Below are 26045 nucleotides of genomic sequence, written 5' to 3'. Positions count from 1 at the left end.
CCCCTCCTCACGTGCCTCCCAGCAGGTGGTCCTGGTATCCTGAGGGGACAATGACTGCTTCAATTTCTAGAAGCCCCTCTTTCCAGCCCCCTCCCATCTTGTCCAGTGTGACTGCTCAGAGCTATAATCACTCCTTTTCATGAGAGGGACTTAGAGACACAGGATGTGGAGAGTCCCTTCTAGGCCTTTGAGAACAGGATTCTAAAGGAGGATGATTCTTAAGGTCCCTTCCAACTCCGAAATTCCTGTGTTTCGATGACATCAGGACGGTGAATAATCGGGCTGGCGTGCAGCCAGGATTGGCCGCGCGGCCTCCAAAGCGCACTTCCTCCCCCTCCTTCTAAACACTGGCCCTGCCCGGTGGCTCCCTGGTGGCCCTGTCCACTGAGCATCCTCCGCTAAGGAGAAACCCGCCTACTCAGGGCCACCAGCCCCACCCCCTCCCTGAACCTTAAAATTGGCTGGGACAGTTGAGAGAGTAACAGCCGCAGAGAGCTTGCAGGAGGCCAGCTGCCCCGAGGGAGGGAAAGGAGGCGAGAACTCTTGGTAAGTGGAATTTCGGTGCCTCTCGGACCGCCAGCTCCCTCTTTTCGGCGACCAAGCCGGTGCAAGAAAGCTCAGAAGGATGGATCGTATGTATAGCAGGCATAAAGAGGACCGGCTAGCATCCACCCAGTGGGGAGGGTTCTTTTGCGATGGCTTGGGGCGTGCTGACGTGATTTGGAGAGGGTGTGGGAAGCCAGGGAGACGGAGAGGAGAGGAGGGAGGTATTTCTTACAGAAGTCACAGCAGAGGGGAAAGTGAGAAGAGTGACACAGAAACGCGCTGAGCAGACAATGGGAGCGCCACATGATGACTAACAAGCACTAATGTAGAATCAGTTGGCTGGACTTTGGCCTGGAGAGCAGGGAAGGCCCGGCGGGAGCTGTCTGGCTGTTTTCTGCCCTGGTGTGCCATGCCCTGAAGAAGCCGAGCCGGGATGGGGATGCAAGGAGAAGGACGGCTTATCTCACAGAAGGAATCACTGGGCAGGAAGTGCTGGGGGAGAGAGCAGGTGACTTTTGGAGACCTTCCATTTCCACTTGGAGTGAGAGTGGAAAAGTGCCTCTGATTTCCTCGTATTCCCTCCAGCACTCCCAGCAAACAAAAATATATCAGTTTTGCCTTTTACTCAGCGTGCATCAGTCAAGTGTGCTGACATCTTTAGGCATTTTTAAAGCTCCCCTGCTGCAAAGTAGCAAGGCTCTCTCCATTCTCACGTCAGTACTTTTGTTTTCTCGGCCTCATGGGCAAGGTGGGAAGATGGAACAGAGGGGAAGGGGGAGGAGGGCGGAGGGAGGGCTAGCATGTTAGCTTCTGGTAACTGAAGTGGACTAGCGGCGACGTGTTTGGTGGCTGATGTGGAATGATATAATAGTCTTCTGCCGCCGGATTTTTGTGTGGGCTGTACTCTCATGAACAAATCCGCTAGTGAAGGGTCGCATGGAAACGGAGTGTCTGAAAGATGACCTGGCAGTTCTTGCCCAAATCCAGACTCTGGTCTGTCCGGAGCCAATCCATGTCCGCCAGCAGCATTCTTGGGTGCATGCAGGCAGCGAGGGCCGACCGAGTCAGATAGGGTAGCGGGAAGACTGAAGTATAAATTGCACCCTCCACCCATCAGTTCTCTGAGAAGCCAGCCTTATCTTAGTAGGAACAATGCTAGCTATGTCCCCCAGCTGGCTTAAGCTTGACCCAGAGTCCCCAGGACACTCCAGACGGGAGCCTCCTATGACATTAGTATCTGGCCTGCTTATCCCCCAGAGCCAGCAAGGTTGATGCAACCAGGAGGAACCATCCCAAAGCCCTCTGGCCTGCTTCCCAGGCTCAGCGAGGTTGATGAAGCCATGAGGAACTGTCCCCTCTAGGCCTTCTGTGTTGATGACCATAGCATAGGTCAGTGATTCAAGTCCTTGATACCCCTTTACCTAGCTGTAACCAGTAAGGCTTTGGCATTGGTGAAGGGAAGGAACGTGCACCCTTGGAAGGCTTGGTATCTGTTGAGGCTCGTACTTACCTAACCTGCCACAGTGGGCTCAGTCACAGGGTTATCGAGACACACAGAGGTCTTGAGGGGAGAAGCTCTCGCCCATTTGGAAGGACTGGCGTGAGCTTTAGGACTTCTAAAGCTTCCAGAATTTATGTGAGTTGCTCTCGTTCAGAGGGTTAAGGTGACAACATGACAATGGGAGTGGACTTTGCTACACGTATACTGCAAACCCCATATACTCCTCTGGGGCACGAGCTTCTGCTAGTGAGAAAATTTTGGGTTTTGAGTTGAAATGGTCAGTTGTAAGCTGATGACTGGGCAATTGGGCATCTGCTGTCTCAGGTATTTTCTGAGTGATTTTCAGCTCTGTTCTGATGAACTAGGGTAAACAATGGGGCCACTGGAATACTCCGCTCATGCCTTCTTTGGGACATGGGTTTTGGGCATGCCGTAGGAAAAATTTGTATGGGGAAGCTAATTCCAGAAACCCAGAACAAATGCTAGTCACGTGATGGCTCGCACATCAAACTAGGTCAGAGCGAGGATGACTTACATTAGCACTAGAAGGGGCGGGGGGGAGGGGGGGTTGTAGCTCAATTGGCAGAGTGCCTGCCTTGCACACAGGAAGCTCTGGGTTTGACTGCCAGCACTGCATAGATCATGTATAATGCATGTCATCCCAGTACGCGGGAGATCAGAAGTTCAAGGTCATCCTCAGCTACACAGTAAGTTTGTGCTCAACTGAGATACACGGGACTCTGTCAAAGAAGGTAAGGAGAGGAAAGAAGGAAAGGAAATGGAAAAAAAAAAAAAAAAGATTAGTGCTAGAGTGTCTTAGAGACACTCTAAGCCAGGGTCAAGCCCCAGAGTCTCATATACAACCTGGCTGTCCACTTGCACCTGACCTGAGAGAATCTGTAAGGCGAAGGCAGAAGGGAAGACAAACTCAATTTCTGGTTGCTAGAAGGGAAAATGACATGCGTCTCATGGTTATTAGAAAGGGAAAATGAGGGCTGGAGAGATGGCTTGGCGGTTAAGCGCTTGCCCGTGAAGCCTAAGGACACCGGTTCGAGGCTCGGTTCCCCATGTCCCACGTTAGCCAGATGCACAAGGGGGTGCACGCGTCTGGAGTTCGTTTGCAGAGGCTGGAAGCCCTGGCGCGCCCATTCTCTCTCTCTCCCCCTCTATCTGTCTTTCTCTCTGTGTCTGTCGCTCTCAAATAAATAAATAAAAATTAAAAAAAAAAAAAGAAAGGGAAAATGAAGTCTTTCTGGGCACATAGCATGCATCTCGTGGACATGTTTGAAGGAACAGCTTAGGACAGCACTGTGCTGGTCAGCATGGTCCAGGAGAGACCAGCCAGTTGCTCTCCCTGTAGGACTTCTACAGCTGAGTGTCTTTGGCAGTCGCTTGACATGCCGCTGGCCAACACCCTGGGGGTGAGCTGTGGCTGACAGGTCCTGCCGAAGTAGACAGACTGACTCTCCAATGCTTTTGACACATCAAATGGAGGTTTCCAGAAGTTTGTTTGGGGGTTGACCTAGTAGACCCGATCCTGCCTGGAGCTTCTGGAATATTCACTGTGGAGCTGGGCTGGTGCCAGCCACGGCAGATCTTTGTACCGAACGCCTATTCTGCTTATTATATCATAACAAATATATAACAAATGCGTAGCTTCTGCCTACGCATTAAGGAGTCCATGGGGAATTCCTCAAAGCCAACGCACGACTTCCTCAGAACTCTAAGGGATTCCAAAGCACACCTACCCCTAGGGGCATTCTCAGGAAGTGCCTGGCATGTGTGGCTCCTAGGCTCCTATCCCTTTGCCCCCAAGAGGTGTGTTCCCATTGATCTGGACTATGAATATCTAGTTATTGATCACCCCATCCTAAACGATGGGTTCCTTGAGCCCAAATCATGTGTGTCTTTGTTTTGGTTTTGGTTTTTGTTTTTTGGCTTTTCAAGGTAGAGTCTCACTCTAGCTCAGGCTGACCTGGAATTCACTCTGTAGTCTCAGGATGGCCTCCAACTCATGGCGATCCTCCTACCTCAGCCTCTCAAGTGTTGGGATTAAAGGCGTGCACGGCCACGCCTGGCCCACCATGTGTGTCTTTTGTCCCTGGTCCAGGTCTCCTATGTGTCAACGGGTATTTGACAGCAGGGGCAAATCAGGGCCTATGAGGGCCAGGAAAGAAGAAGTGCGTCTGAGCTGGGTTTGAGGTCCTGGGAGATGGCGATGGGTCCCACAGGTACTGGAAAGATAGCGTCCTATTGTTTTGGAGGTATTTAATGAGCACCTTGCTGTCAGCTGGATGGCTGAGGACAGCCGTGGGGAAGCTAAGCCAGTAGTGCAGTGCCCACAGCACAGAAGAGGTCACTTGCCACCACTTCACCCCTCCTGGCCATTGGCACTGCACGAAGTTCACAGAGGGGGAAACCTTTCCTCCCACCAAGCCGTGGCAAAAGCTGGTGTCTGCCACCTGAGCTCCAGAAAGAGATCAGATAGGGAAGCTCCAGTGTCCTTGCTGTCCTGATAGCCTCCCTTGCTTTGTAGTCCCAGACACAGGTGCCAGGTATCTCAAAGGCTTGATCTGTCCTGACACCTTGATCTCCCAGATGCCTCAATGGCCAATGCAGATTCCTCAGAGGGTGACGGAAGACCTGCATATGTTCTAAATGGGCCTGGGAAAGGCACATAAGAAAACAGATTAGAGATAAGATGCAGGACACCACCTTGCATCCAGGAAATAGTGGCTCCTGTGTACACTGGTCTCTGAATGTGGATGGAGGCCCTGGCATTTTCTGTCAGTTGCCAGGAATAGATTATAAGAACCGGGTTTGGCACAAACACTTGAACTCCATGAAGGGCCCGCCCCCTCCCCTCACCAGAGCTTGACCTCTCTTTTCCTGTCTAGCTTCAAACAGTTCGCACCCCCCCCACGTTTATAAGAGAGTTAGTGCTATAAACACAGTTCACACCTATCTGCTGCTTCTCCAGCTTCCAGAATAATTCAGCAAGGTGGAAATGAGTGTTCATTAGCAAGCCAAGGGAACCGAGGGTCACAGAAGCCATTTGGCTCACCCACACCTTCAGGTGGCAGTTGGGGGTCCACACTGAGAGTCCAAAGGTCGTGCTCCTTGCACTGAGACACGCTGCTCTCAGATGTCAACTGTGAGCACATTAAGAATGTCACCAGCAGGGAAGAGGTGTAGCTGAGTAGTAGAACATGTGCTTAGCATGTGCAATGCCCTGGGTTTGACACCCTCACACACCTACCAAAAAAGAAAAAAAAAAATACCAAAAGCCTATTGGGCTGGAGAGATGGCTTAGTGGTTAAGGTGTTTGCCTGTGAAGCCTAAGGACCCATGTTTGACTCTCCAGAGTCCATGTAAGCCAGACACACAAAGGTGAGGCAAGCACAAGGTCGCACATGCCCACTAGGTGGTGCAAGTGTCTGGAGTTCAATTACAGTGGCTGAGGCCCTGTTGTGGCAATTCTCTCTCTCTCTCTTGCTCTTGCTCTCTCTGAAAAAAAATAAAAATTTAAAAATTAAAAAAAGAATGTTTCTGTATGCTTTGCTTTTCTATTAAAAAAATCATGCAGACAGTGAGTAGGCAGAGTGCAGGGTTTTGACTAGGAAAACTCAGTATTTTGGGTTTCTGTCCCACTGTCACCTTGGGAGAAGTCCCATCTGTTGCTCTTTTGAGCTTCTGTCCTCAGAGCTATAAAATGAGGTGATGTTGCCCTAAGTGGCTTAATGGAGATATGAAGACCCACTACCAGCAAGTAGCATGAGCTCAGATCCCTGCTGAATGTCATTCATTCAGCCATGTGTATTACTATTTTTCAATATTTTATGTCTATTTATTTATTTGAGAGAGAAACAAGCACAGAGAGAATAGGAGCACCAGAGCTTCCAGCCATTGCAAAGTAGTCCAGATGCATGCACCACCTTGTGCATCTGACTTACATGGGTCCTGAGAAATTGAACCGAGGTACTCTGGCTTTTGCAGGCAAGCACCTTAACCATCTCTCCAGCCCCAGCCATGCACATTTCTCATTCAGCATATCACACCAGCCCACGAACCTGCTGAGACAGATGAATTTGTGCAACGATGTCTTCACTTGAAAAAAAGTTATTTATTTATTTGAGAGAGAGAAAGAGGGAGGGAGAGAGAGAGAGAGAGAGAAAGAGAGAGAGAGAGAGGGAGGGAGGGAGAGAATGGGCGCACCAGGGTATCCAGCCACTGTAAACAAATTCCAGATGCATGTGCCTCCTTGTGCATCTGGCTTACATGGGTCCTGGAGAATTGAACCGAGATCCTTTGGCTTTGCAGGCAAATGCCTTAACTGCTAAGCCATCTATTCAGCCCAGGTCTTCACTTTTAAAAAATATATATTTTTTATTTATTTATTTACTTGAGAGGGAAAGAGAGAGAAAGAATGGGCACACCAGGGCCTCCAGCCACTGGAAATGAACTCCTAATGCATACACCTCCTTGTGCATCTGGCTTATGTGGGTACTGGAGAACTGAACCAGGATCCTTTGGCTTTGTAGGCAAAATGTCTTAACCGCTAAGCCATCTCTCCAGCCCTGTACCACGTCTTCACTTTTTGATACAAGTGTTTTGAAGTCAAGAGGCAGACCATTTGTCAAATATCATTGTTGCTGGATCAGGTGCTGTGTGATCGAGGCAGAGGAAGGAGCATGAGGATGTATCCTTCTAGATGACTCTGGGTTCTCTTTGTTTAGATTCAGAGATAGGGTGAACATTTTATGGTACTGAGTTACCTTTGGCCAGTTGAACTGGGGCTTTTCTTAGAATGATCTGAGTTTATTGAAAAAGGTCTGGGAAGCTAAGAAAATGCCTCAATGTACAAATGTGAAAGCCTGAGTCTTATCTCTGCTATCCACATAAAAAGCACCCCCTCCCAGCCTAGAGAGTGTGGAGACAGGAGGATCACTGGTGGAAAAACAGTGGGTTCCAAGCTCAGTGAGACATTCTGTGTAGGGAAATGAGATAGAAGAGCAATAGAGGAGGAGGACACCTGATTCCTCCTCTGGCCTCCACACGTGTGCACATGGGCTGCACACATCTGCAACATACCACATGCACACACAAAAAATTAACTAATAAAAATAAAGGCTTTCTTTTGTTTTTAATCCCAAAATGAGGCAAAAAAAGAAAATCCAACACATGGCCCGGTCACCTGATTGGAGGGGGTAAGTGGAGGAGGCAACCACTCTGTGCTCAGTGAGGTCTCCCTGAGGTTAATTCCACGCCGCTTACACACAGATCATGCTTACATGCTGGAAGTGCTTCGGGGAGAGTCGTACCCTGAAGGGTCAGGCGAGGGGTATAAGAGGGGACTCTATTCTGTTCACTTACTTACAGTTGACCAAATTACATCCAGAAACAGACTCTTCTCAGATCTTGGGAAGTAGTAGCAAGAGAATCAGGAGTTCAAGGTTAGCAAGTTTAAGGCCAGCCTGGCTTCCATAAGACTGTTTCAAAAAACAAAAAGGAAAGGAATGCAGAAAGAAAAAAGAAACAGATTCTTCTCCATTCCCCTTCTTGTAACAGAGTTGAGTTCAAAAGGGAGAGGGAGTAAGCATTTGGCCTATGGAAAATTCCCTCTAGGGAAAGTAAGAATGTCTCATATGATAGTAGTTTTTGAAAATAGTTTAGTTGGGTGTAGTGTATGCCTGTAATCTCAGTACTTGGGATTATAGGATGGTCGAAGGGTTCAAGGCTAGTCTGGACTAGGCGACAAGTTCCAGGCCTGGGTTTCATAGGGAAATTATATCTTGGGGAAAAAAAACACAAACAGGGAATGTGTCTCAGTGCAGAGCACTTGCCTTAGCGTGCACAACGCCCTGAGTCTCATCCCCAGCTGTTCTGCTCCCAAAAGGAAAGTCTGGCCTTCTACAGTAAATGGGACTCATAGACTAGAACTGCCACAGGACGTGTCTCTGATTGGACAAGACAGGGGAGCTATTATTATTGTATTTTATTTTTAGAAAGAGTCTATGTGCCTCTCCCTGGCATGGAGTTCACTATGTAGTTCAGGTTGGCCTCAAACTTGCTACAGTCCTCCTGCCTCTGCCTCACTTGTGCATGCTAGGCAAGTGCTCTACTGCTGAGCTATGTCCTAAGTTTCTGTTCATTTGCTTGTTTGTTTTTGTCCCACCAGCCCTGCCTCCTATAGAATCTCCATATGTAGCCCAGACTAGCCTGAAACTTGCTATATAATCCAGGCTGGCCTTGAACTTTTGGCCTTCTGCCTCTGCTGAGTGTTGGGATTACAGATTTGTGTCACTACGCCTGGTTTAAAGGTGAGCTTTGCTGGGACTCACTACCCCTGTATAACTACGCCTGGCTTAAAGGTGAGCTTCCCTACCCTTGTATCACTACGCCTGGCTTAAAGGTGAGTTTCCTTGGGACTCACTACCCTTGTATCACTACGCCTGGCTTAAAGGTGAGCTTCGCTGGGACTCACTACCCCTGTATCACTACGCCTGGCTTAAAGGTGAGCTTCGCTGGGACTCACTACCCTTGTATCACTACGCCTGGCTTAAAGGTGAGCTTCGCTGGGACTCGCTACTATTCCCGGACATAGTTCCTCCTCTCAGCTGCTTACATCTTCTCTCACCCTGTTCTGGAAACATGGCTTTGCTGTTGCAGGATTTCTGGCCACCTCTCTTCTAGCTTGCTGGGATCCTTTGTGGGCAGTGGGGAGTGGGGATGGTTTAGGGGTGGGGCTTCAAAGTGGTGAGTCGTTTTAGGGTTATTGGTTCTCTTGGAGGCTGCCTCTCTCTTACTCAGATTTCCAGGGAAGAGTTTGGCCAAGCAATAACAACCTGGGAGTCTCCACAAAGAGTAGCTGTAAACCTTGCACATGGTATGATGTCAGTTCCCTTCGGCCTTTCCTCGCAAGCGCAGGCCTGCTCTGGTTTGTTGGCATTTCTGCATTCGCTCTGGCTGGAGTAGGAAGTCAAGTCACCCAGTGCACAGACACTTAGGCTGCACGCAGTGGGCACACAGAATCCCAGGGTTGACTGCATTTGCATAATTCCTTATTGCGAATCATTTTCATGTGTGATGTAAAGAACTACATAGCCCACTGGGTGTGAGAATAAAATAGGACACCGGGTTATAGGAGTGTCACCGTCAGTGCATCTATATCACATATTCTTTAACAAAAGTCCCAGAATGTTAGCTCTGGAGGACGCTTCCAACAGTACAGCCCTCTTGGTTTGGCTCTTTTGGGGAGCACATTTTTCTTAGTATCAGTGCTGCTTGTAGTGGCAGCACATTAATTCTTTTAATGTTTATTTAGAGCTGGAGAGATGGCTTAGTGGTTAAGGCGCATCACTGCAAAGTCTAAGGACCCAGGTTCGATTCTCCAGGTCCCATGTGAGCCAGGTGCAATTTGTGGGGCATGTGTCTGGGACTCCTTTGCAGTGGCTAGAAGCCCTGGCGTGCCAATTCTCTCACACACACATACACTCTCTCTCTCTGTCTCTAATAAATAAATAAAATAAATCTAAAAACACTTTAAATGTTTATTTATTTGAGAGAGACAGAGTATGGATGTGCCAGTGCCTCTTCCTGCTGCAAACTGGAGAATCGAACCTGGGCTGACAAGCTCTGCAAGCAAGTGCCTTTAACGGCTGAGCCATTTCCCCAGCCCAACACATTAATTTTTATGCCAACATTTTTACTATCTTCTGGAGGTAAGATGATAAAGGTCTGAGGAAAGTAGAGGAAAGGGTGACGCAGAAACTCTGAGGATATGTCACCTAGCCTTTCCAGAACTTTGTGCCAGCTAGCTTACTGCCACTGAAGTGGTTTCACTAAATCTAGGATCAAGCTGCCTGGTGCCCATCAAACGCCACTCCCCCAGGCTGAACACTATGCATGCTTCCAATGTAACCCCTCGCTTCTTGAAATAGCTCATGCCCAGGGCATGGTGGTACATGCCTTTCATACTAGCACTCAGGAGGCTGAGATAAGAGGAGTGCCATGAGTTCAAGGCCAGACAGAGCTACAAAGTGAATTCCAGGTCAGCCTGGACTACAGTGAGCTCCTGCCTCAAAACAAAACAGAAAACAAGTCATGCCGTCGATTCTGGAAAGCAATCCATTTCCAAGGAAAGCCAGTTTACAGCCAGGTCCACCCTCCCTGGTTACCATATCATTCCCTTTATCACGAGAATGGTCATTATTGACAGGTCATTCAGAGGGGCCAGTAAACAGGATCACTGTTACTGTAGCCACGGGGACTGCAGGTGGTGTCCAGACGGGAAGGCAGAGTTGCCCCACAAGGTCACACACATTTCACAAGCAGATGCGGCGCGCTAAGTTTCGACGTGCGGGTTTATATACTGCACAAGAACGCCTGCCCACACTCCCTTGAAATGCAGGCAGTGCTTCATTGTTAAAGCCATACATCCTGTGTTTTCTAATTCACAGGTGTTGTCAAGTTGCCAAGCCAGGAGCTGTGGAACTCCTTCCACCAAAGAGAATTAACTCTTTCCAATCTGTAAAATCAATTTCGTGTGCTTAGAATGTGTGCCTATCAGGGTTGGGGCTCTGAGGCCTTGGAGGTCACAGGCCTTATAGCCGCCACCTCTCTCGGTGACATTTAGGGAAGACAGTCCGAAAACTCAGGTTGCACTTTTTTTTTCCCTTCCTTCCTCTTGTTTGCTTCCGTGTGTGTGTGTGTGTGTGTGTGTGTGTGTGTGTTTCTTTAATAATTTTAGGGAATTGTTATATATAGCAAAACACAGAGAACACTGGGGTGGGGAAAGCCTTAAGTCATTACACGCATGAAAGGAAGGCTTTCTCTGATACGTAGTCCTCGAGACCTGCTGGCCTCTGTGTGAATCCACGAGCACCCCCTTCTATGGGTGCCCAGGTTCTGCCATCACGGGGTTCTTCTCCAGACACTGCCCTCACCCCCATCTCTGCACCCACACCTTCACAAAGGTAAACCAAGGCCACAGCTTTCTTCCCTCCCTTCCTTCTCAGACTCTGTGGATCACACTGTTTTTTTTGCCTAGTGGGTGACTAATTCCCTTGTCATCCTCTTACCCCACGCAGCCCATCCAGACGCTCCCCTGGAAAGCATGGAGCGAGCTTTTGTGTTGCTTATGTGCAAATCATCCTTACTGGCTCAAGGCCCGGCAAGGCCAACAGCTCCAAGGAAGATAAGAAACAGTTCTAATTCTCAAAGCTAAGACTCAAGCACACTCCTGCGCCCAATCCTGCTGCTGAGAACACAGCCCTGCCTTCCCACCTGCTTTCCAGGAAAAGAGCTGGCCCCTTGGGGAAGGGCAGGGAATGCAAGTGTGCCCGGACATCACATTTCACTCTGCAACTGTCCAATGTCTAGAACTGTTTTCTGTTTGGGAGGAACTTGAGTTGTTGAAAGGCACTGGTCACTTGCCTGGGTGGGGATGGCTCATGCTTGTAATCCTGCCACCCCCCAGGGGCTGAATGAAGCAGGATTGGAGTTCAAGATCAAACTGGGTTGCACAGCAAAATCCCATCTCCAAACAACAAAAACAAGCCCAGTCATTTGGTGGGTGTCAAGAACAAAAACTCATCCAGCCTTCCAGGGGGAAGCCATGTAGACCAAATGGGCGGGTTGATTTGACAGAGAAGGACAGGCTTTGAGAATCTTAATCCCGAGAGTCCCCAGCATGCAGTGCATTCCTGACCTCCAGGCTGCTTAGCTAACCAAAGGCCTGAAAGGCAGGGGAATCTACAGTAGGGAACAGCCCGGAAAAGTTTATGACAGCTTCTTTTCAACACGTTAAAATAACATTAAGGGAGAACTTTGGGAAATTTTGAGAAAGGGGAAATTTGAAGAAAGCTGAGAGGGAAAATTTCCTGTCATCAGAAAATTCCACCATGTACCTCTTCAAGGTGTCCTCTACTGCCCCTTGCTCCCCTCTATCTCTGGAACAGACAAAAGCGGAGAGGTGCTCACCCTGAGGCCAGAGTGAGTCCTCAGTCTACTGACATGGGGCATGAAGGTGGGTAAGGACCCAGAAACGCTTCTGTTCCTGCCACAGAGAGAGTTCCCAGAGGACCAGACTTCTTGTGAGCCTGAGCCTGCACTTGCTCACTGATCCACTGGTACTCCACAGCTCCGGCAAGGCTACCCTGACTCGCTCTCTGCATCTGAGTCTCCTCTGCCTGTGGCTCTGTGCTCCTCTGCATCTCTGTCTCCTCCTCTGCATCTCTGTGTCTCCTTCTCTGCATCTCTGTCTCTTCCTCTGCATCTCTGTGTCTCCTCCTCTGCATCTCTGTGTCCTCCGCTGCATCTCTGTGTCTCCTCCTCTGCATCTCTGTGTCTCCTCCTCTGCATCTCTGTCTCCTCCTCTGCATCTCTGTGTCTCCTTCTCTGCATCTCTGTCTCTTCCTCTGCATCTCTGTGTCTCCTCCTCTGCATCTCTGTGTCCTCCGCTGCATCTCTGTATCTCCTTCTCTGCATCTCTGTGTCTCCTCCTCTGCATCTCTGTGTCTCCTCCTCTGCATCTCTGTCTCCTCCTCTGCATATCTGTGTCTCCTCCTCTGCATCTCTGTGTCTCCTTCTCTGCATCTCTGTGTCTCCTCCTCTGCATCTCTGTCTCCTCCTCTGCATCTCTGTGTCTCCTCTGCATCTCTGTGTCTCCTCCTCTGCATCTCTGTCTCCTCCTCTGCATCTCTGTGTCTCCTCCTCTGCATCTCTGTCTCCTCCTCTGCATCTCTGTGTCTCCTCCTCTGCATCTCTGTGTCCTCCGCTGCATCTCTGTGTCTCCTCCTCTGCATCTCTGTGTCTCCTCCTCTGCATCTCTGTCTCCTCCTCTGCATCTCTGTGTCTCCTCCTCTGCATCTCTGTGTCCTCCGCTGCATCTCTGTGTCTCCTCCTCTGTATCTCTGTGTCTCCTCTGCATCTCTGTGTCCTCCGCTATATCTCTGTGTCTCCTCCTCTGCATCTCTGTCTCCTCCTCTGCATCTCTGTCTCCTCTGCATCTCTGTGTCTCCTCCTCTGCATCTCTGTGTCCTCCGCTGCATCTCTGTGTCTCCTCCTCTGTATCTCTGTGTCTCCTCCTCTGCATCTCTGTGTCTCCTCCTCTGCATCTCTGTCTCCTCCTCTGAATCTCTGTGTCTCCTCCTCTGCATCTCTGTGTCTCCTCCTCTGCATCTCTGTCTCCTCCTCTGCATCTCTGTGTCTCCTCCTCTGCATCTCTGTGTCTCCTCCTCTGTATCTCTGTGTCTCCTCCTCTGCATCTCTGTGTCTCCTCCTCTGCATCTCTGTGTCTCCTCCTCTGCATCTCTGTCTCTTCCTCTGCATCTCTGTGTCTCCTCCTCTGCATCTCTGTCTCCTCCTCTGCATCTCTGTGTCTCCTCCTCTGCATCTCTGTGTCCTCCGCTGCATCTCTGTGTCTCCTCCTCTGCATCTCTGTGTCCTCCGCTGCATCTCTGTGTCTCCTCCTCTGCATCTCTGTGTCTCCTCCTCTGTATCTCTGTGTCCCCTCCTCTGCATCTCTGTGTCCCCTCCTCTGCATCTCTGTGTCCTTCTCTGCATCTCTGTGTCCCCTCCTCTGCATCTCTGTGTCCTTCTCTGCATCTCTGTGTCTCCTCCTCTGCATCTGTGTCTCCTTCTCTGCATCTCTGTCTCCTCCTCTGCATCTCTGTCTCCTCCTCTGCATCTCTGTGTCCTTCTCTGCATCTCTGTGTCTCCTCCTCTGCATCTCTGTGTCTCCTCCTCTGCATCTCTGTGTCTCCTCCTCTGCATCTCTGTGTCCTTCTCTGCATCTCTGTCTCCTCCTCTGCATCTCTGTGTCCTCCTCTGCATCTCTGTGTCTCCTCCTCTGCATCTCTGTCTCCTCCTCTGCATCTCTGTGTCCTTCTCTGCATCTCTGTCTCCTCCTCTGCATCTCTGTGTCCTCCTCTGCATCTCTGTGTCTCCTCCTCTGCATCTCTGTGTCTCCTCCTCTGCATCTCTGTCTCCTCCTCTGCATCTCTGTCTCCTCCTCTGCATCTCTGTGTCCTCCTCTGCATCTCTGTGTCTCCTCCTCTGCATCTCTGTCTCCTCCTCTGCATCTCTGTGTCCTTCTCTGCATCTCTGTCTCCTCCTCTGCATCTCTGTGTCTCCTCCTCTGCATCTCTGTGTCTCCTCCTCTGCATCTCTGTCTCCTCCTCTGCATCTCTGTCTCCTCCTCTGCATCTCTGTCTCCTCCTCTGCATCTCTGTGTCCTTCTCTGCATCTCTGTGTCTCTTCCTCTGCATCTCTGTGTCCTTCTCTGCATCTCTGTGTACCCTCTCCCCGTGGCACTGTGCTCCCTTCTCCGTGCTCTGTGTTTCCTTCCTTGGCACTCTGCCCCCTCACTCTATGACTCTAGTCTCTCCTCTGCCTGTCACCAGCAGCCCCAAGTGAACCAGCCAGGTGAACAGTCTCCCAGCTCACTCTCCCTTCTGCATTCATACTGGCCCTGAAAGGAGCTTGGAGCATATGAGAAGGCTTGGATGGTACTTTCAATAGTCAGTTTTTTTCTTTTTTTTCTTTTTCAAAGAAGCAAAGAAGCCCAAGCCTACCCCGTGCAGGATGGAGCCTAGCACCCTCTGAGACAGTGGGCCCTGGGGTCCTGAGGGGGGAAGGATGGGAACCAGAGTTGTTGTGACTGAAGGGAAGTGAGTCAGGGGAAGAGAAGTCCTGCTTTGATGTTGTGGATAGAGAGTGAGAGGGCCTGCCAGACCACAAAACAACACATGGTTAGCCAGTCTATTTAACCTACTTTCAACTGCTGACGACTCCTAAGCACAGGAGCTGTGCAGAAAGCAAGTGGACTTTGGAGTTGGGGTCCAGGGAGGAGGGAGTTCAATGAGCAAACACCAGATGCCAACTCTGCTTCTGCAAGTCTATGCTTTGACAGAGAAAGAGAGAGGAGAGGAGAGGACACAGATCTCTCAAGGGAAATGGAGGTGGAGGTGGAGGGAGCTCTCCCTTTATGGGAGGAGATATCCCTTTGGAAGTAGCTCTGTCTAGTATACTGACAAGAGCCCAGGTATCTGAGGCAGGTGGGTTGGCACCTTGACTTGCCAGCCATGGACTCCCTGCAGGTAGAGAAGACAAGACTCCATGTAGCCCAGCCCAGGTCAGGGATCCCCTCCCAGGAAGCCAGTCCTTGATGCTGTGGTCCCTGGGTGGCCAAGATGTGCCAGAGATGGCCCTGTCTTGCAGGAAATCCCTGGGTAAAAACATCTTCAGCAGCCAGTGTCCATTACCCAGTGACTGGATAAGCAAAATGTGTCTGATCAGACAATGGAATGTCATCCAGCTTCAGAAAGGCTACGAATTCTGACACCATCGGCCCTGTGGGTCTCTCTTGAGGAGACCACAGTAAGTGAATTAAGCCAGTCATGAAAGGATTCCTCGCCAGTGGTATGTGAAAAGCAGTCAAATCTGCAGACACAGACAGAAGTCTGGTGGTGGCCAGAGCTGGGAGAGCAGAGATTCCTTCCTTAATGACCAGTCTCAGTTCACCATGATAAAATTCTAGAAACAGTGGGGGTTGTGTGACTGTGTGTAATTAATACCACCAAACTGAACACCTAATAATTAAGGTGGTGAATTTCATGCTGCCTGAACTTTGTAGCCATGTATATAGTTTAAGAAAAAAATCACTTTCCAGGGGCTGGTATGTGAGCTGATGTGGGCAAGCTTAGCTGGGATAAAGACTTAATTTTTTTTTTTTAATTTTAGTGGGGAAGGGAGAGAGAGAATTGGTGTGCCAGGGCCTCAGCCACTGAAATCGAACTCCAGATGCTTGCACCACCTAGTGGGCATGTGCGACCTTCCGCTTGCCTCGCCTTTGCGCATCTGGCTTACGTGGGATCTGAAGAGTCAAACGTGTGTCCTTAGACTTTGCAAGCAAGCGCCTTAACCACTAAGTCATCTCTCCAGCCCAAAGTCTTGAATTTTGCTGTGCCCTTTGCCCTCATGCATCACACTCTTGATTTTCTCCTTCTTCCAGATTTTAAGGGACACTGAAGAAACTGGTAGAAAATGAAGAGTGAGCTCCTGTGGGTACTGCTGCTTTGTGGAACGGTCCTTACTGTGCCCAACCAGGTGGGTGCCTGGCCACCTCCATGTTGTGCCTCACACCCAGCTAGGTCGCCAGATGTTCACTTGCAGAAGTTCCTGCTGTAACCAGGAGTCTACATCCTCCCAATTACCCCAGCATGGAAAAATTTCCTAGAATGGAAAGGCAAAGGCACACAGGGCCCGCATAGCCACGGACACACATGCACACACTCCCTCTAAATGGAATACTTGGGATTCAAGTTCTAGCAGTAGAACTTAGGCCCTTATTCTTTTTGTCAGGGTCTCACTCTAATCCAGGCTGGCCTGAAACTCAGTATGCAGCCCAGGCTGGCCTCAAACTTAGGGTGATCCTCCTACCTCAACCTCCTGCGAGCTGCCCACTTGGCAGCACACTTGCTCTGACTCAATCAAGTGGTTCTTAATTCCACGTACCTGTCTTTGACTACCCTGTTTGGAGTCTTTTTTTTTTTTTTAAATGTATTTGTGATCTCTGGGGATATAGCTCAGGGGAAGAGTATTTGCCTAGCACATGCAAAGCCCTGGGCTCAACCCTTAGTACTGTTTTTCTTTTAAAGGAAAAGGAAGTAAGTGGAAGAAAGAGAATCAGTTCAGGGTCAGGCTTAGCTACATAGTTCAAGGTGGCCTGTGACACTCTATCCTAAAAAACCAAACAAACAAGAGTTTGGGAGGATGGTTCAGCATTTACAGGCACTTGCTTGCAAGACTGCTGGCCTGAATTTGATTCCCCGACACAAAGTGGCACATGCATCCGTGACCCCAACATGCCTCTAGCGGTGGGAGATGGAGCCAGGAGAATCCAGAAGTTCAAGGGCTAGATAGACTGGTGTGTGCAGTGGCAAAACAAGAGACCCTGTTGCAAAAAGATGGAAAGAGAAGACAAACATCATAAGTTGCCCTCAGACTTCCACACGCATGCTGAGGCATGTACACGTCCACATGCACATGACATATACATCCACAAAAACCTAATGCCACACACATGCAGGTGTGTTGGTTCACGCCTGCATTCCCAACACCGAGTAGTGGAGACAGGATGATCATGAGTTTGAGGCCAAAATAGGTTACATAGCACCCTTGCTTCAAAAGCATATGAGCTCTGCTATGCCCAGTGTAGCTTAGTGGCAGAGAGAACTTACCTAGCATGCATATGGCCCAGGATTTGAACTCTAGCATGGCAAATGTGTGTGTGTGAGTGTGTGTGTGTATGTGTATTCTTAAAATTCATCAAGAGCAACAGACATAGGTAAGTTGATAGGGATAGAAGCTTTACTGACAAAAGGGCACCATGACACAGGGCATCATATAAGACCCAGTAAGCAATACCTTAACAGCAAGGTTTTAGAGAAGAGAGTCCTGGAGGGCTACAGGAAGGGCAAGAGGAGCTACAACTCTGCTGTCTATTGTAGAAGCCAGTAACCACAGGCAGGTACTTTAATTTAAAATGAATTAAAGTCAAATAAAATTGGAGATTCAGTTTATCAGTCACACTAGCCATATGTTCAAGTCCTCTGTGGCCACAAGAGAATCGTCCCTACCATATTGGACACAGCACAGACTGGAAGCATTGCTGCTGTGTGTAAAGTTCTTTTGCACAGCACTCAGGCAGAAGAGCGAGGATTAGAAAAGCAGGAAAAGACTAGCCCAGCTGGGCTGGTTCCCCTCCGGGAAGATCATGAGCAGCTGGCACCGTACTGGAAGACTCATGGTTGGTCTTCCCCAGCTGGTGCTGACCGTTCTCCATTGCTGGTCTCTTTGCAGGAAATGTACAGTCGGTTCAGAAGAGGAGCCCGGTCCTACAGAGGTGAGGGGCGAGGCAGGGGCAGGTGGGCCTCAGGGTGTTTTGTCAGGAGATTCAGCTCCCACCCATGCCCTGCTAGGGTGCGGGTAAAACTTTTCAGGTGGTTCTGCAAAGATGCCTACTTATTTACCATTTACTTGTTGGCTGGCGCCAGTGAGCCAGATTCCATGGGGAACCAAATCGGGCTGCCCAGGACTCCCAGAAGCTGGTGGCACATAGCTGGATGTGGTGGCGCATACCTATGATCCCAGCACTTGGGAGGCTGAGGCAGGAGGATCACAATTTCAGAGCCAGCCTAGGCTGTACAGCCTTTCTCAACATGGCCCCAAGTCCTTGGTATAGAGATGAAAAAACTGAGCCCCACAGAGCTTGAGTGGCTTGCCCCAGAGATGCCAAACCACCAGCTGTAGAATCTGGGCAGCCATGGCTGCCAGGTCCTACCAGGCTTCCCTGGGGCCATGGCTTGGCCAGTGTCCACTGCATATTTGCTAACATCTCTGTGCTCAGATCAGGGTGACTAAGCTGGGCTGCTTCATAGACACAGTGTGGAAGGAGCTTCTCTGCACAAGCCCATGTCTACAGTTGATCTAGACAGCAAAAGGCATTGCCATCATGATTCCAAGAGGATAAAATGCCAAAGCTGACTTCCTTGGCTTGGATTCAAGGAACTCTTAAGTCCAGCTTCAGGTCCAAAACTACCAACTTAGGTCCTCATCTCTCTTTCCCTTCATGATCTGGTTCCTTTGAGTCTGGAAAACTTTGGTGAATGGGCTGGGTAGACAGGGAAGGGGCTGGAGCTTTGAACCCAGACTCTCATACACACACACTGCCACTGAGCTATGCCCCAGTTCTCTGACTTTCATTTCTTTCCTCTCCTTCTCTTCCTTTCTCTTCTCTTCCCCACCCCCATCTGTTTTCCTTTTTTAAAAAAATTTATTTTTTTATTGGCAAGGAGAGAAAGAGAAAGAGAGAGAAAGTGGGCTTGCCAGGGCCTCCAGCCACTGAAAAAGAACTCCGGACCCATGCACCACAATGTGCATCTGACTTTATGTGGGTACTAGGGATTCAAATTGGAGTCACTAGGCTTCGCAGGCAAGCATCTTAACCGCTGGGCCATCTCTCCAGCCCATCCCCCTTTTTATTGAGAAAGGATCTCACTCTAGGCCAAGCTGGACTGGATTACACATGAGCACCACCACACCTGGCTTTGGAAGAGTTTTTCAACACCCACTTTAGAGTGGGGAAGTTTCATCTTTAAAAAATGTAAAGTCATACTTTAATTCTATGGCTTTGTGGCTAGATAGGCCAGTGATTTCTTCAAGGGAATAATGGCCTCGATAACCCTTCAAATAAAGAAGCAAGAATGGGCTGGAGAGATGGCTTAGCGGCTAAGCGCTTGCCTATGAAGCCTAAGGACCCTGGTTCGAGGCTCGGTTCCCCAGGTCCCACGTTAGCCAGATGCACAAGGGGGCGCACGCGTCTGGAGTTTGTTTGCAGAGGATGGAAGCCCTGGCGCGCCCATTCTCTCTCTCCCCCTCTATCTGTCTTTCTCTCTGTGTCTGTCGCTCTCAAATAAATAAAAATTAAAAAAAAAAACAAAAGAAGCAAGAATATTATCTTCAACAATCATATGTTACTTTTTATGAGGTTCTGGGGGTCAAACCCAAGGCACTGCACATGCCAGGCAAGCACTTTGCCTGGCACAACATCCCCAGACCCATATGTTACTTCTTTAATTAGAAATCTAGTTTTCCCCCCTAAGTTGGCATTCTGGTTTAAAAACAGAGAAAGATAAACAGAGAATATTTAGTGGGACTATTTTAACTTTTTTGTTTTGAGGCAGGGTCTCACTCTAGCCCAGGCTGGCATGGAGCTTACTCTGTAGCCCAGGCTACCCTCAAACTCATGGCAATCCTCCTACCTCATCCTCCTGAATGTTGGGATTAAAGATCTGAGCCACCATGCCTGGCTTATTTCAATTTTTAAAAATTTTTATTGTTTATTTGAGAGAGAGAGAATGGGCACATCAGGGTCTCTAACCATTGCAAATGAACTCCAGATGCATCACTTTGTACATCCGGCTTACATGGGTCTGGGGAATAAAACCTGGGTCCTTAGGCTTTGCTGGCAAGTGCTTTAACTGCTGAGCCATCTCTCCAGCCCTATTCAAATTATTTTATAAAAATTTTTATTGGCAACTTTCATAATGTACATAATGTATTTTGATCATAAGCCCCGTTCATTCCTCACTTAGTCCCTCTTTCTGCATCTCCCTTTGACTGAGCTCCCTCTTTTCAACTTCAACTAATTTTTAACCAGTTTTATGGCAAAAGCTGGGGTTCTGGCAGCAACAGACTAGGCTTGGCCACCCATCCACATATACGAATGAAAGGCCAGCAGTGGTGAAGAGTGGAGAGAAGGGATTTAATTCCTAGGGAAGAGGAACATAAAACAGGGATAGCCGGGCGTGGTGGTGCACGTCTTTAATCCCAGCACTCGGGAGGCAGAGGTAGGAGGATCGTCGTGAGTTCAAGGCCACCCTGAGACAACATAGTGAATTCCAGGTCAGCCTGGACTAGTGTGAGACCCTATCTCGAAAACCCAATAATAAATAAAAATAAAAACAGGAGTCCACTGGCGTTAAGTCTGTCTTCGTGGTACTAACGTGAGCTTTAGGTTATGTAGAGGAATAACTGGGGCAGGGGCAAGAGGTGTGCAGAATGAAGCAGTCCTGGCCAAGGTGTGGTCTGGTGGATCATAATCTCTCAGTTCTAGTTCAGCAAGATGGTCTGAGAGATCCTTATTGTCTGAGGGGAGGCTCTGGCTGCTATGAGGCAATTGCTCTTACTCTGGGTGCAGCCTGGCCATGGAGAACTGCCCTTATGTGGTGTTGGTTTTTCCTATAAGGCCTTGCTTGCTTATTCCCTGAATTCAAGGTCTAGGACAATGCTAGAGACCTTTAGACATCTTTTGGAATCTGGCAACGGAATTGTAAAAGCTGTGGACAATAAGATATCATGGCTACTCTGATCTCTGGCTTCGGCTTGATGGAGAATAAAATTGGGTAGCTATCTCTGGCTTGTAGATGGATGCACCTTGAGTGATTAGCATGCCTGTGCTGACCTAAACAGGGAACCAACTCAAAGTAAAGGGCACAGACTAAGTGAAGACCGTGGTGGCAGGCTCTCATCTGCTGCCAGTCACCTGTGGGCACAGGCAGGCATTAGTGCTTTCAATCAAAAGCAGCTGCTATGTGCCTGTTATATTTTCATCATATGAAAAATACTAATGGGACTGGAGAGATGGCATAGCAGTTAAGGCACTTGCTTGCTAAGCTGAAGGACCCAGGTTCGATTCCCCAGGACCCAGATGCACGTGTCTGGAGTTCATTTGCAGTGGCTGAAGGCCCTGATGCACCCATTCTCTTTCTCTCAAATAAATTAAATTAAATTTAAAAAAATACTGATGGATGCAGATCATTTTCCTTACAACTAAAATGCCAAATTTTCATTATTTTGAGCCCAAAGTGCATCATTCCTGTATGGTAATTCTCATACAGATCACAATCTCTCAAAGGCAATTATACAGAGATGTATATTCTTGATTAATTAAAATGTAAAAAATGGAAAATTGCTTAATATAAATTTCTTTTCATAGACAAGTTATCCTAAACAAGAGTTCATCAAAGGAAAATCAATAAAACAGTTTTTGGTGACAAAACATTAGATATTTGTTTTACACAGTACGTCACAGTTGTCCCTCAGCATCCATGGGGAATTGGTTCTAGGGCCTCCCTGGGATGCCAAAATCCACTAATTCTCAAAGCTTTTATGTAAAGTGACACAGTACTTGCACAAAACTTATGCACATCTCCCTGTATACTTTAAATCACGTCTGGATCGTCAGTAGCACCTAGTATAATGTAATGCTCTAATGCCTGATACAAAAATAACTAGCCATTATACTGGATTTTGTAAGGAATAATGACAAGAAAAACCCTATACGTGTTCAGTACATACACGATCATTGTAGGCCTCCTTACAATGTAGTTCTGACCTGGGTTGAACCTTTGGGTGCGGAGGGTTGGCTTGGTTGAAAACAAGGGAGGGGTTTTGTTCAGCAGCTCCCGGGGGCGGGGCGGGGGGTCTCTCCTCTCTGGAATCCCATCCTGAGGCGAAGGCCCGCCTTGTGTTGCAGCAGCCTGCAGAGATGAGAGGTTTTCCTCAGCAGGTCCCAGGGTGGTCTTTCCTCTCCTCTGGACTCTCATTCTGAGAAGCAGCCTGCCTTGTGTTGCAGCAACCTGCAGAGATGAGCAAACGCAGATGACTTTTCAGCAGCATGAGTCATGGCTGCGCCCCGTGCTCCGAAGCCGCCGGGTGGAATACTGCTGGTGCAACAGCGGCCGGGCGCAGTGCCACTCGGTGCCCGTCAAGGGTACGTACTGACCTCACCATGAGGCCTCACACCTGAGTCTGGGGCTCATGACCCACACCCTCCCTTTATGGTTCCTACCATGTTCAGATCTTCAGCAGAAGGCTTTTCAGGCACGATCTACCCAGGCAGGTGTGAAAGCACTCTTCAGAACTGAGGGGGAGCCTGGCAAAAATGCCTTCCCTTGGGCAGACTCGGTCTCCTTGCACGTGACACGGGGGGTTGTGTGTACGCTTCTTGGTTGGCTGTGAGGTTTCAATTTCACGAACAGAGGCTGCCATGCCGACCACCCTTAAAATTTTAATTCCTCTAACCTTGGAACAGGTTCAAAGGTAGTTAAATGGCTTTCTTGTTTGTACTTGACAGGCTGCAGCGAACCGAGGTGTTTCAACGGAGGGACGTGTTGGCAGGCTCTGTATTTCTCAGACTTTGTCTGCCAGTGCCCTGATGGATTTGTTGGGAAACGCTGTGACATAGGTAAGTGCCTTGGTAGGTGGGTATGAGAGACACTCAAGTCCCACCTCTAAGATGGACCAGAAAAGAAAAGGTGCATGCTGGAGGGTGGGATGGGGCCTGGCACGAAGGAGGGTGGGCCCCGGCTGCAGAGCCATTAGTGGCCATGTAGGGTGTGGCCTGGCCACAGTCCACTAGGTGATCCTGAACACCCAGCTCACTTGGGCTCTTGCGGCTTTAGGAGCCAGCCAGCCTAATTGGGACGAGGTGAGGCAGAAGTCCACGTGAGAACCCTTTGAACAAAGGGAGGCTCACATGTAAGGGGTCACATGTCCTACTGTCAATCAGATACTGGTGTCACGTGCTTCAAGGAACAGGGCATCACCTACAGGGGCACGTGGAGCACAGCGGAAAGTGGGGCTGAGTGTATCAACTGGAACAGCAGCGTGCTGGCCCTGAAGCCTTATAACGGGCGGAGGCCAGATGCTACCAAGCTGGGCCTCGGGAATCACAACTACTGCAGGTGAGAGGTGTCTCCTATACTCCAGTGCCTCTGAGAAGGTGCTTGAAACCTGGGTAAGACCTGGGCCTATTGGTCAGTATTCCAGGGAAACAGCTGGTACCAGGTGGACAGGCAGGCGGCTATGTATGTACATGCATGCATACACATATTCATGATGCATCAATGATAGACACATACATTTAGACATAGATGGCTAGATGAACATTAGATGCCTACATATATACATACATAGGTGGGTAGGTGCCTAGATAGCTACGTACATGAGGGCATGGACCGGTACATAGACGATAGGTATGTTATATAAATACATGCGCAGCTAGATGCAAAGATGGAATATCCATACACACACACATACATAGATGGACATGTAGATGATTACAGACAGATACACACCGAGGTGGAGAGATGGTGGATGGGTGACAGGTAAGAGGCTGATTGGAGGAACCAGTCCTCCATGGGGACTCCAGAGCCCGCAGTTGTAAGGCAAGACAGAAAGCTGGAAACTCACCCAGGAGTTGCCATTGTGGCCTTGAGGCTGAATCCCTTCTCAGTTCTGGCTCTTGGGCCTTCAAGCAACTAGACATGGTGTGTGTTCCCTTCCTGGGATAATCTACTTAAAGCCAACTGATGGAAGATGTTAACCACAGGTGTGAAACACCTTCATAGCAGTGTTTGATTACGTGCCTAGAGACTGTATACTCTAGGATGTTGCCACAAAGACTGTTATGGCACACCCTTCTCAACCTGGCACCCTTATACATTTCCTTAAACCATACTTAATCTCCAAATAAAGGCCATAACTAAGCCATATTTCTACACTTGATCTTAACCAAAAGGCCAAGAAATGATGACCAAGCCATATTTCTGCCTAACATGACTCAGCTTTCCCATGTTCTGTCTAAGATGGACTAACCCTGCCTCTGAAAGAAGGTGCTTAGCTTCTGAGGCCAAGGGAGGAGGCTTCCCATTCAACCCTCCCTGATTTTTCAGAAACCCTGATCGAGACTCGAAGCCCTGGTGCTATGTCTTTAAGGCGGGGAAGTATACCTCGGAGTTCTGCAGCCTGCCAGCCTGCCCCAAAGGTAAGTGACAGCCTCACCCCTGCTACCTTACCGTGCCTCTAGAGGAGAAACTTCTGTGCCCAGGGAGAGAAAGAAGCAGGCTGGACGTGAGCCGCAGAGAGAAGAACATTGAAAGCTTAAGTCTTCAGCCAGGCCTGACTTCTAGAACTTGTCTCTACCTTGAGCCCATCACTTTACCCTCTGTCAGTCTCCTCATCTATGAAGCAGAGAATGGGACCAGATTTATGGTTTCTGGGCCTTTGTGAAGATCAATAGAGTCTACCCTTTTGAATTAATATGCTGTGATGCCTGCTCCCCGGCCCCATAATGGGAGATAACTTCCCACATTAAAAAATACACATTATGAGCTGGCTCAGTGGTTAAAGGTGCTTGCTTGCAAAGCCTGACCACCTGGGTTCCATTCTCCAGTACCCACATAAAGCCTGATGCACAAAGTGGTGCATGCATCTGGAGTTTACTTACAGTGGCAAGAAGCCCTAGCATGCCCATTTTCTCTCTCTCATTCTCTCTACTTGCAAACAAAATAAAGAAATAGAAGTATTTTTAGAGTACAAGTTATGAAAAGCACTATTAACTCAGTGGTGCTTTCACAAGTCATGTTTCTCACAATGATAATACGATTTCTTTAATGTTCTAAACACACTCGCCAAAGAGTGATGTGCGTTGAGTCTGTGGACCTGCAGACAAGGCTGGTAACCTGTGACCGGGGATGCCTTCCTGATGGTTGTAGAGCGCCCTCCTCACCCCAACACTGGCATTCCGGGATGGAGATAAGCAGACAGATCCCTTCTAACTATGGCACTCACACACAGCACCAGGCTTTGTACGTTTCACACAAGGAGAGGAGAGTGCAGGACGGGGCAAACAGAAGTGGGCAGCCCTTTAAGGCTCGCACTCTCGCCTTTAAGCCAAGTTCTCTAGAGAATGGCAGAGCAAGGTGGGATGCCAGTGTGCCTCCACTGAAGCAATCTGGTGGCTCGGCATCAAGGAAACCCCTAATGATGTTCAGAGCAGCTCCAGGAACCTTCCCCACTGGTGGAGAAGCCCCTTCCTGCCTGCCTGGATGGACCTGTGGAATCTGCCTATGCGCCAGGTCGGGAAGCCGACGTGGGTATGAGCTGATGGTTTTGTGTCATATATCAAACACCTCGGATCATCAACTTATAAAGGAGAAAGGTTTATTTTTATCACAGTCCTAGCAGTTTCAGACCATGATCACATGGCTCCGTTGCTTTGGGTCTGTGGTGGCATGTCGCTGTGGGGCAAAATTGTTTACCTCACAGCCAAGAGGTGAGAAAGAAAAGAAGAGCTCAGAGCTCCCTAGTCATCCCCACCTTGCCTGTTTCACCACTCACTAGTTTTGACTTCAGTTTGAAATCTATTTTGTTCCAGAAAAAGGTGAGGACTGCTACGTTGAGAAAGGGTTGGCTTACCGTGGTACCCTCAGCTTCACCACCACCGGTGCCTCCTGCCTCCCATGGAACTCCATGATCCTGATGGGCAAGAGTTACACAGCATGGAGGACCAATGCCCAGGCTCTGGGCCTGGGCAGACATAACTACTGCCGGTACGTGGCACGGGATCGCAGGGAGTCCTGGGTGTGGG

The 26045-nt window shown here is 49.0% G+C and overlaps 1 protein-coding gene across 1 annotated transcript in view; it reads left to right on the top strand.

Annotated features, from left to right (window-relative positions):
• Positions 1–392: 392 nt before the first annotated feature.
• Plat (plasminogen activator, tissue type) overlaps positions 393–26045 on the top strand; it is a 33185-nt gene continuing 7532 nt past the window's right edge. The window contains exons 1-8 of the mRNA XM_004669017.2: positions 393–546; positions 16062–16156; positions 17912–17954; positions 22248–22385; positions 22749–22859; positions 23184–23358; positions 24349–24440; positions 25833–26007. Coding sequence (XP_004669074.2) covers positions 16094–16156; positions 17912–17954; positions 22248–22385; positions 22749–22859; positions 23184–23358; positions 24349–24440; positions 25833–26007 — 797 coding nt within the window. The 5' untranslated portion in view covers positions 393–546; positions 16062–16093. The remainder of the gene's footprint in view (positions 547–16061; positions 16157–17911; positions 17955–22247; positions 22386–22748; positions 22860–23183; positions 23359–24348; positions 24441–25832; positions 26008–26045) is intronic.

Source organism: Jaculus jaculus, chromosome 12 (genome assembly GCF_020740685.1).
Source record: "Jaculus jaculus isolate mJacJac1 chromosome 12, mJacJac1.mat.Y.cur, whole genome shotgun sequence".
NCBI lineage: Eukaryota > Metazoa > Chordata > Mammalia > Rodentia > Dipodidae > Jaculus > Jaculus jaculus.
The sequence above is the reverse complement of the archived record's forward strand: the minus strand, read 5'-3'. Positions and strand labels throughout refer to the sequence as shown.